Source organism: Aedes aegypti, chromosome 3, assembly GCF_002204515.2.
Source record: "Aedes aegypti strain LVP_AGWG chromosome 3, AaegL5.0 Primary Assembly, whole genome shotgun sequence".
Lineage (NCBI taxonomy): Eukaryota > Metazoa > Arthropoda > Insecta > Diptera > Culicidae > Aedes > Aedes aegypti.
Window position 1 is genome coordinate 123,547,560 of NC_035109.1, and position 12,107 is coordinate 123,559,666.

The 12,107-nt window shown below is 34.4% G+C and overlaps 1 protein-coding gene across 2 annotated transcripts in view; it reads right to left on the minus strand.

The window, feature by feature from the left end:
• The window catches only part of LOC5577087, a 392,448-nt gene that overhangs the window by 85,712 nt on the left and 294,629 nt on the right, over positions 1-12,107 (minus strand). For both annotated transcript variants that reach the window (XM_021851308.1, XM_021851307.1), the window contains one exon: positions 1,668-1,800. In XM_021851308.1, the coding sequence (XP_021707000.1) occupies positions 1,668-1,800 (133 nt within the window). The remainder of the gene's footprint in view (positions 1-1,667; positions 1,801-12,107) is intronic.

Consider the following 12,107-nt stretch of genomic DNA (forward strand, 5'->3'; position numbering starts at 1 on the left):
GTCAACAGCCGGCGGCTCACAATCGAATAATGAATGTTATTGTGCGCTGAGAGCACCCACGCACTGCACAGAGGTCCATTTTTTCAATGGACTGTCAAAAATTCTATTTCAAAATATAGTTTTATGTTGAAAAACTAAGTTAATAATTCGTTCACAATATCAGATAGGTAAGAAAATATACGAGAATTTGAAAAGGAAAATATATTACACTAGATTCCTCTTGCCTAAGTTCGCTCAAAAATTAGTTTTTTTTTGAAAAAGAGAGCCTCAAAATGTATGGCATTTATGTTAGAATTCTGTTTTATGAAAGCATAAAAAATATATCCTTAAATCATATTCATAAACACTAGTCATGGCTAAAATAGTAATATTTTGAGAATGCTGTATTTCTGCCATGATTTTCTTAAATTTAGTCCACTGTGCATCAGGACTTTCCCTGTATTATCCGTTGCTGCCGCTGTTGATGCTGATGATGTAGGACAGTGTTGTTGATAGTATGTATTGCTGCACTGTGACGATGGGCGATATCATAGGCAGCAAGCAGCATGTTAAATGGCTGATGATTATATGTATATTTGGAGCAAACTGGTGATTTCCAGCTGTTTGAAGTGGTTTTCTCATGTTGCAGACACATTGTGCGGGTGTTAATCTAGGTCCTGACCGATGATGATATGACACCATACATTGTGCAGATATTGGCATTTGATTTGGGTGGCTTGAGTGGTTCTTCGAAATTATTTTAATGGAAATCAATCCAATCTCAGCCGCTGATTGTTTGTTCATCGATGATGTCAATGTTATGTCTTGTTTACTTTTCAATTACTAATTAATTTGTGTGATACCTAGTTTACTAAATGTTGAGGAATCAGATCGTCCCCTTGATAACTCGAAATTTGAAATTTTTGACTTCAATATGTCAAAATATTATTCTCAATTAGATCTGAAAAATATCTACAGCTCATAAGCGTGTGATTCAATATACATAACTTGAAGTTTATTTTCCAATCATATTCTCTGCGCATAACCATCATCTTGTAAAACGGTCATATTTTCAAAGTGGCACATCCCAAAATTTTGATTGTCGAGTTATCTAGTTGTAGCATTAAGGGGACGAGATGGACCTTGATTATTGTCCCAACGCTCTAGAAACCATAAACCTGAAAAAAAAAGTTAATAATAAAATTTGTAGTTGATTCTTATTGAGTAATAATAATCTATTCTCGCATCAAATGCTATTACAAATACAGAAAGGCTTAGGGGGAAAAAACTAATATTCGATCGAAAAGAATTCTGTGCCAACATTCGGGTTCTCAGACAAAGTAGGTCGAAATTGCATGGATGGGTCGAAAATTAGTGCTCTTCCTACATAACTACATCGGAAGTAAGTCGAATATATTTATTTGGTCCACAAAAGTTGGGTCTATCTGACTGTGACCACCGTTTTAAGGCATTAATTTAAACCTTTTTTTATATTGTATGCACATTCGTATCTAGAAAATGTATGCAATCGTGGCCGATTCTGTTTGTGTCGCTCAAGATACGCTCTGTTTACATTCACCCCAACCTCCGTCTAATTTCAAGCGATGACAAATGTGTATCATCGGAGCGACCGCCGCTTGCTCATGGAATATAAATCACGGAAACAATAATCCTCAATAATAACTCACCTATTAGCGGATTAATATTCTCGTGCCGTAAACCGTGCGCCATTACGAGCAGATCCATCGCCTTTGTTTTGAGCTCCTGGGATGACGACGACCCGGAGCTGGGAGGAATTTCCTTCAGTTGAACCAAATCTCCCTAGAAAGCAAAAAAAAAACGATCAGATAAAAATGATGGGGATGTTTGAGCTGTTATTAGGGTGGTCAATTTTTACATGAGGAAAAATATGAACTGTAAAAATCTTAAAAATCTTACATTCTTCAAATTGGTTAATTTAGGGCAAGTGAACTGCTAAAACATGGTAATAAACCATGAAATATATGATTTTAAAGTATCATTCGATAGATCTCAAATCCTTCTATCGCTCAAATGTATAAAAATCACGATACATTTTAAATTTCCCTGCAAAAAGCCTTGCACCAATAATAGGAACACTGTTCCTTTAGTGGAGGTATGTTTTAAGAATGGTTCCTTTAGTGGCGCAAACCATCGATTTCTTATGGGACCCTCCAATATGTGTACTGATGCACCACTATAGGTGCAAAGGAGCAAAAATATTAAGCAAACAATTGTTTTAAATAGTTTTATGGTTAAAATTCATGAATATTTTTCGATTACTTGTATAATTTTTGCATCGTGCACCATAAAAAAAATGTCACATAATTATTTATTTATATGAAACATGCCAAACCACACTACCTCCACTAAGGGAGCGTTTGCCCTAGTAGAGCTGGTCGGGTATCACATTTAACGGATTTCACGCCAACTCGACAAAGGGATTGGCAGTACCCCTTCAGAATTCAATGAAACTTTCTGGGAGTGATGACTATGTGAAACTAAGATACTTTACATACTTTGTTTTTTTCAAAATCGATCTAGACTAACATTTGGAAAGGGTCAAAGTTTTTTTTTACTTTTTTTATAAACCCGTATAACTCGAAAATGATAAGACCTACAAAAAAGTGTTGTATGAGGGACTGTCGTGAAATTTCCTGACGTTTCAGAGAAAAAAAAATTGAAAAAAACACATTTTCTACACTGAAAAAAAAATATTCAAAACTTTAAAGTCGATTTAAAAAAAAAAACGGCCATTTCAGATTTTGATCATCCTTAAGCAAAAAAGTTTCGTAATTAAATTTACTAAAATTCGTCCATACATTGCAAATTGGGCATATTTTAGGGAAAAAAGTTTTTCTAACATCGAATTTTTTAAATTTAAGGATGATCAAAATTTGAAATGGCCGTTTTTTTTTTTAAATCGGCTTTAAAGTTTTGAATTTTTTTTTCAGTGTTGAAAATGTTTTTTATTTTTTCAACGTGAGGAAATTTCACGACAGTCCCCCATACAACACTTTTTTGTAGGTCTTACCGTTTTTGAGTTATACGGGTTTATAAAAAAATAAGTAAAAAAAACTTTGACCCTTTCCAAATGTTAGTCTAGATCGATTTTGAAGAAACAAAATATGCAAAGTATCTTAGTTTCACATACTTTTGACATCCAGAAAGTTTCATTGAATTCTGAAGGGGTGCTGCCAATCGCGTGTCGAGTTGGCGTGAAATCCGTCATTTTTCAAACCCGATCCCGACCCGTACCCGACTTGTTTTATTTCTTCAAACCCGGACGCCGGACCCGACCCGAACCCGAGGCAATAATTGAAAAGCAAACCCGGACCCAACCCGAACCCAAAATATTTTTTAAAGAAAAATCTGGGTTTGAAAAGATGATAAATTCATCGTTTCTGATGCATAGGGAAGCTTTTGGGTTGTTACACTGTTCACAATTCTCACCAAACCCGACCTAAACCCGACTCAAACCCGACTTTTTGTAAGCCCGAACCCGACCCGTACCCGATAATTTTCTAGCCTTCAAACCCGACCCAAACCCGAACCCGAAAAATTTCAATTTTTCAAACCCGAACCCGTCGGGTTCAGGTTCGGGTCGGGTTTCGGGTTTGAAAACCCGAGAATCCTTGAAGAAACTTAAGTAGTACATATAATAATTTTTGCATAAATATTTGAAGAAAGTTCTTCAGAAAATCGTAATGAAATTGCTGGAGAAATGCAAAAAAAAAAAATGTTTTGGTTTTTGGACGAATACCTGTATGATTCTTTGGATTAGTTTGTAGAGCAGTCCAAGAATTCAAACTGGATTGTTCTCCAAAAGGGCCACTGGAAGAATTCATGAAAAGTTGCTGAAATTATTTATGAATCTCTAGACTCCGGAGAAATATAAGGTATCATATGACGAATTCCATGTCAAATCGATTAGTCACAGAACTCCACAATCTTAGATTTGCAGTTAATTTAGCACATATTTTTTGTATGATACAATAAGTGTTTTTCATAGATCAATCGATCATTTTGACTCGAGAATTAACTATGGAAACGGCCTATAAATTTTTGCATGCAACTTATTTAAAAATTCTAACCCCGAAACTGTTGATTGATTAAAAATGTAAAAAAATATACACTGAAAATATATTTTATGTTTTTTCATGAAATAATCAGACTTAAATTTTAAATTACACAAATACCCCATATCTAATATTTTTTTAAATTTTCACCATAGTGTCTTGATAGTAAACAGATGTTTGGGACAGAGTTTCATGATTGAGGAATCTATGTAAATAAATATGGAGTGGCTTGAGAACGGACTATCGGATTTTGAAAATTCTTCCATTGTTATGTTCTGAAGTATTCCTATATAATAGGAACCTTGAAATGGTTCTGAACCATAATGATAATATGAATTATTTCTCTAGAAGTAGTCATTTTTGAATTATATCGAGATTAATGCAATAAATACAATTTAAATATTAATATAGGCCATTTTGATTAGTTGTTCGTGATTCTCCATCAATAATAATACGTTTTCGAGAGTAAAGACCTCATTTCTTTCCACTTACTAATTTTCCTTGATGGAGAATCGCGAATAACTAATAAAAATTGCTTATATAAATATTTAAATAATATTTTTTGCATTAAACTCGATATAATTTGAAAATGGCTACTTCTAGAGAAGTTATCCTTGTAATCATTATGGTTCAGAAACATTTCAAAATTCTTATTGTATCATCAGAACGTATTAATTTTGACAAATACCGTTTTGATTCATATTACGGACAGCTTTAAATTCCGGACACTCTACTTTGTATGGGAAACATTTCACACGAAATGTTTCAATTTTTGCCATTCAAAAGTTGTCACTTTCGAGGCTCGTTTTAATAAGCTTTTTTCCATAGATATTTATGCAAATTTATAATGCCCAACTATTTTAGACATCTCTTTAGTGGTTTGACGATTTTAATTTATGATTCGACTGTTCTATTAATGATTGTCATTAGATGTCCGGAATTCCAATCAAAGTGTCCGGAATACGAGGCAAAAGTGAGGAAGCGTCCGGAATAAGAATCATGAAAAGGCCACACATTTTGATTTATTTAAAATTATTCAAGTTGCAGAAGTGTATTCTTTACCCACCATTCGAAAGTTAATGGTTTCCAACGCTCGATAACGCTAAGAAATCATACAGAATGATTTATTTGGTATGCTCTATGCTGGGTTATGCTTCACTGAGGCCTTAAGTGTCCGTAATATGAATCAAAACGGTATTCAAAATTTTGAAAATCGGCCATCAAGTCAATATTGATTAAATGTTCCTAGAAACTCATAGAGGAATCTATAAAATCGCTTAAAAAATCTGGTGGAATCCTTGGCATCATTACTGAAGAAAATCTTAGAAATTTATAAACTTGAATAAATCAGGAGCGTTAATTAGTGGAATTTCTGGATTATGCCAGTCGGAATTATTTAAAGAATATGTTTTAAGTTTTATACATGAATACCAGGAGAGTTTAAGATGAGTCCATGGAGAAATTATTGGCGGAATCTCTGGAGGCATCCTCAAATTAATTCTAGTTGATATCCGTGGAGAAATTTCAGGAAAAACATAAAATTCTTGAAGAAACCATTTGAAGGATATCTGTAAGAATTCATAAAGCAACAGCCTTATATTTCCTTAAGCATGGTCAATATTTTTTTTTTTTGAATCAAATATACGTTGAATGGATCGGCGACATACAAATCTAATCTGATTTTGATCTTGTAGTTTTGAATGCAAAATCTTAATCAATAGTTATTAAAGTTTTCATAGAAAATTGAAGTGAGTAGTAGGCTTGGTTCCAGTGGGAGCGTAAATGCAAGCAATGACCAATTGTCGTTTTAACATTAGCTTATAGCTCACTCGATATCGATTTATGACTGTATTCAGTGATAGTAAAGGCTTGCATTGCTTTGATTTAGTATTGGTTGGTGTTTGAATCTAGAAAAGTGTTTATTGCAGTTCATGAACCATGTTCTTAATAAAAATTGAAAACATAAATGGGAGCCTAAAAAAGCTACGTTATATCGAGTTCAAAATAACGTTATATCGAGTTACGTTATAAAGGGGTAACGTTTTATCGAGGTTACGTTGTATCGAGGTATGACTGTATGACATGCAGTTTTCGTCATTCCTAAAATTGGCTTTAGAACATTTCGTCGAATGACATTTGGTCGAATGACGTTTGGTTGAATGATGTTTGGTCGAATGACATTTGGTCGAAAGGACATTTGGTCGAATTGCTTTGGAAAATTTATTTTGATCGAATGGCGTTTAGTTGAACGGGAATTAGGTTGAACATAATGTTTTTATTATTAATTATTCTTTTGAAATGCCGTTGTTCTTTGTAATGATCTACTGATCTTTATCTGATGGAAGCATTTGAAGATAGTGCTCGGGATCTTTCTTTGAATTCTGGGTTTTGCAGCTTACGGATGTGGGTAAGAATTTTGGAAGCGGTAATCAGAATTAAAACGGCAGGAAAAACTTGCTTTAAGGAAAACCTTTATGGCGAAGTGAATGTTAGGTGTCGGTAACTATACTTATGATTTATTGGCTTATTGTGACTTCCAGCTTAATAACATTCCTCAAGCAAAAATATGGCTTTGCTGACAGTGTTGCCAATTCTATATATCGGGAAAGGAAAAACGAGTTGACTTAGGCGACAAAAGATAGCTTGCTTCCATTTCAGATCAGCTTATCTCGAATCGCAGAACATGACTGAACGAAATAGCACAATGAAACGTCATAAACGCAAGAGGTTGATTAATATATTGGGAGAGCGTCCATCAAATTGAATAATTTTGCTAATCGCATATAGATTGTTGGTAAAATAGCTGATATTTTTTTAAATTCAATGTTTTTTCATACTATTTAGTTTCGACCACTATCCTTTCCACATAATGTTGGTTCGACTAAATATGCTTTCTGTTGCAACTTAACCTTTTCGACCAAATGTCCATTGGACGAAATGTTCAATCCAATCTACCTTCGACCAAACGTCATTCGACTAAATGCCATTCGACCAAATGTCTTAGATTCGTTAAAAATAACCATTGAAATGTTGAACTTATGAAAGTCGACTTATTTTTTAACTTCTTTCAATATATTTACACCACGTTACAAGTATTCAAAACTAGCTTTGAGTAAGAGTCGTATTTCCCCTCCTTATCCATGGATCGCATTACCGACCAAAGATGACTCCCAGATCTTTTTCCTCCCTTACTAGATGCGCCTTTCCCGTGATGATTGCGGAGATGCAGAGGAATTCTCGGTCTCTAGAAGCAACGATCACAACACAATATCGTTCCTTCCCCTTCCCAACTGACTCTAAGGCTTTAGGACATTTCGTCGAATGACATTTGGTCGAATGACGTTTATTCAAAAGTACATTTGGTCGAAAGGACATTTGGTCGAATTGTTTTGGAACATTTATTTTGGTCGAATGACGTTTAGTTGAACGAAAACTTGTTGAAAGCTTATTTTCAAATACTATATTGAAAGATCATTTGGTAAAATTGATTATTGTTTTCAAAGTTTTGCAAAGTTGGTAGGATTACGTGTTCTTTTCAATAATCTGAATCAATAACTATTGTTGAATAAAAAATGAGACATTTTATGTAGTCTTGCTTGAATCTTGAATCTTTTGAATCTCATACATCTTTTTATTTGAAATTTGAAAGTATACCAAAATCTAATATTTCGATGGTTATTCAAATGAACTTTTTAGAAGGAGTTTTTTTGTACATTGGCTAAAATATTTGGCTGTAGTGAATTTATTATTCTTTGAAAATATCATCATTGCTCAACAAGTTATTTTATTACTCAACGATATGAACATATCGTTTTTATTGCTTATTATTCTTTTGAAATGCCATCATTTTTCGTTATGAGCTGCTGATCTTCATCTGATGGAAGCATTCGGAGAGAATGTTCGGGATCTTTCTTTGATTTCCGGGTCTTGCAGCTTACGGACTTGGGTAAGATCCTCAATGCGGAAATCAGAATTAAAACGGCAAGAAAAATTTGCTTGAGGTAAAACCTTTATGGCGAAGTCAATGATAGTAATCGATAACTCTACCTATGACCAATTGGCTTATTGTGAATTCCAGCTTGATAACATTCCTCAAACAAATAAATGGCTTTGTTGACAGTGTTTATGACCTCGGGTAAATAACAGAGTTTGCAGTAGAACCCTTGGATTATTAAAAATGAAAATTAGGCTAATTCTACGTATCGGATAAGGAAAAACGAGTTGACTAAGGCGACAAAAGTTGGCTTGCTTCCATTTAAGATCAGCTTATTTCGAATCTCAGAACATGCCTGAACGAAAAAGTAGCATGAAACGTCAAAACGCAAGAAGTTGATCAATATGTTGGGAGAGCGTTCATCAAATTGAATGAATCTATGACATTTGGTCGAATGACATTTAGTCGAATGACATTTGGTCGAAAGTACATTTGGTCGAATGGACATTTGGTCGAAAATGTTTAGTTGCAACAGAAAGCAGATGATATTTGGCCGAACCGACTTTCGTGGAAAAGATAGTGGTCGAATCTAAATAGTTTGAAAACGAGGGTTCACGTTTAGTCTGACTACCGTTGAGAGTTGTCGCTAATAAAAAAGTGATTGAATTATTGAAAAAGTATCAGTTATTTTACTAGTAATCCATATGCGCAATTCTTATTAATGTTCGATTCCTCTGAGCAGAATCTCAATAGAGAAACTTAAAAGTAGATGGAGTACCGTGTACCTTTTAATTCCGCTCCTAAATGCTTATCTTTGACAGATACGCATATTTCGACTACCACTTGCAGTCTTCTTCAGTGTCAGTTACTCGTATCCACTGTGTCGTATCCACTCGTGTCCAGTGCATACGAGTAACTGACACTGAAGAAGTCTGCAAGTGGTAGTCGAAATACGCGTATCTATCAAAGATAAGCATTTGGGAGCGGAATTAAAAGGTACACGGTACTCCAATTACATTTAAGTTTCTCCATATGCGCAATCCAACTTTTATCGCCTCAGTCAACTCTTCCCTTTCCCGATACATTAGCACAATTTTATTTTTTTATAATTCAAAGCTTTTACTGTAAACTCTGTTCTTCATTCGAGGTCATAAACACTGTCAGCAAAGCCATATATTTGCTTGAGGAATGTTATTAAGCTGGAAGTCACAATAAGCCAATTGGCAATTAGTAGAGTTACCGACACCATCACTTCGCCATAAAGGGTTTCCTGAAAGCAAATTTTTCCTTCCATTTTATTCCTAATTTTCGCATTAAAAATCTTACCCACGTCCGTAAGCTGCAAGACACGGAATTCAAAGAAAGATACCGAGTACTCTCTCCGAATGCTTCCATCAGATGAAGATCAGCAGTTCATTACGAAGAACGATAACATTTTAAAAGAATAATAAATAATAAAAACATTATGTTCGCATCGTTTAGCAATAAAATAACTTGTTTAGTAGTTTTGCAAAGAATGATGAAATTTTCAAAGATTTAAATATTTCAGGCAATGTACAAAAAACCTGCATCTTAAACTAAACGTCATTCGACCAATATATATTTTTTCAAAGCAATTCGACCAAATGTCCATTCGACCAAATGTCCTTTCGACCAAATGTACTTTCGACCAAATGTCATTCGACCAAACGTCATTCGACCAAATGTCATTCGACCCCCTGGGCTTTAGGACATTTCGTCGAATGACATTTGGTCGAATGACGTTTGGTCGACTGACATTTGGTCGAAAGTACATATGGTCGAAAGGACATTTAGTCGAATGGACATTTGGTCGAATGTCTTTAAAACACTTATTTTCGTCGAATGATGTGTAGTTGAACGGAAGTTTGGATGAAAGCTTATTTTGAAATGGTTTATTGGAAGATCATTTGGTAAAATTGATATTTGTTGTGCAAAGTTGATAAGATAACGTATTTTTTTGAATAATCTGAATCATTAACTTTTGTTGAATAAGAAATGGGACATTTACTGTAGTCTTATTTTCAAATTTGATACACCTTTTTATTTGTAATTTGAAGTTATGCCAAAATCAAAAATTTCAATGATTATCCAAATGAACTATTGAACAGTTTTTTGTCATTAACTGAAATACTGAGCTCTAGTGAATTTATTATTCTTCTAAAATATCATCATTCTTTTAAAAACTGCTCAACAAGTTATTTTATTACTCAATGATGTGAACATATTTTCTTCTATAATAATTCTTATGAAATATCATCGTTCTTCGTAATGAAGATCAGCTCATCTGATGGAAGCATTCGGAGAGAGAGCTCGTGATCTTTTTTTTTGCATTCCGGGTCTTGCAGCTCAATGGACGTGGGTAAGATTTTTGAATGCGGAAATCAGAATTAAAACGGCAGGAAAAACTTGCTTTGAAGAAAACCTTTATGGCGAAGTGAATGTTAGGTGTCGGTAACTCTACCTATGGTCAATTAGCTTAGTGTGACTTCCAGCTTAATAACAATCCTCAAGCAAATATATGGTTTTGCTGACAAAGTTGATGACCTCGAGTGAATAACAGAGTTTGCAGTAGAAGATTTGGATTATTGAAAATGAAAAAAAAAGTGCTGATTCTTTGTACCGCGTAAGGGAAGATCAGTTGACTGAGGTGACAAAAGTTGGCTTGTTTCCATTTCAAATCAGCTTATCTTGAATCTCAGAACATACCTGGACAAGGAAGCAGCATGAAACATCAAACACGCAAGAGGTAGATTAATACGTTGAAAGAGCGTCCATCAAACTGAATATCAAAATTTTGCTAATCGCATATAGATCGTAGGTAAAATAGATGATACTTTTTCAATTTCTTGTTAAAGCGAAAAAAATGCTACTCTCGACGGTAGTCAGACTGAACGTAAAACTTTGTTTCCATAGTATTTAGATTCGAGCACAATTTTTTCCATGAAATGTCAGTTCGACCAAATATTATATGCTTTCTGTTGCAACTAAACCTTTTCGACCAAATGTCCATTCGACGAAATGTCCGTTCGACCAAATGTACTTTCGACTAAACGTCATTCGACTAAATGTCATTCGACCAAATGTCTTTCGACCAAATGTCATAGATTCAGATCCCTGCTCTCGACGATAGTCAGACTAAACGAAAAACTTTGTTTCCATACGAAATGTCGGTTCGAGCACATATCCTATGCTTTCTGTTGCAACTAAACCTTTTCGACCAAATGTCCATTCGACGAAATGTCCGTTCGACCAAATGTACTTTCGACCAAATGTCATTCGACTTAACGTCATTCGACTAAATGTCATAGATTCATTTGACCAAATGTCTTTCGACCAAATGTCATAGATTCGACTCTAAGGACTTGACCGGCGCCGTTATTGATCAACAATATGGGAGCTACTAAAATTTCACTTCGAGAATAAGCAAAAAACCCCATCCTTTATTCATTTGGATTTAAGTGCAATTTTTAACAGTTCTGATCAATCACAGAGTTGTAACCATTGACATGTACAGTCAGTCTGTGCTATGCTATGCTATGCTCTACAAACATTTATCAGTCATGTTTAGACTGTGATCAAATACAAGGTTTTGCTTCATATGGTAAATGAAAATGGTGTTGTGATTATGAAGTGTTGATTTATGATGATCTATGATGAATCCCTGGAGAAATCCTTCGTTGAATTCCTATATCCTGTGTTTGTATTTCCTCAAGCAATACCTTAAACATTCCTAAAGCATTGTAAAAACGATTTTTTTTCGAGATCTCGGTCAACCTAGGCCGGCTTGGTATTATCGTCGTCTTCTGTGAGAAGTGTAATCAGTATTAATAAGCTCCCGCAGGTGGAAGAATTCAAATATTTTGGCTTAAAAATTGCTTGTTTTATTTGATTCAGTATAAATTCTTCTTTGGACAACATTTTTCGTTACTCTTGATTTTAAATACTGAATCAGTTCAAACTAGTAATCTGTTGTTTGCCACAATTATGGATCACTACCATGCAAAGTAGATTTCTGACAACTGCAGCATTGGATTTGACAATTTTAGTCAAAAATACTAAGGATAAAAGACTTAAAA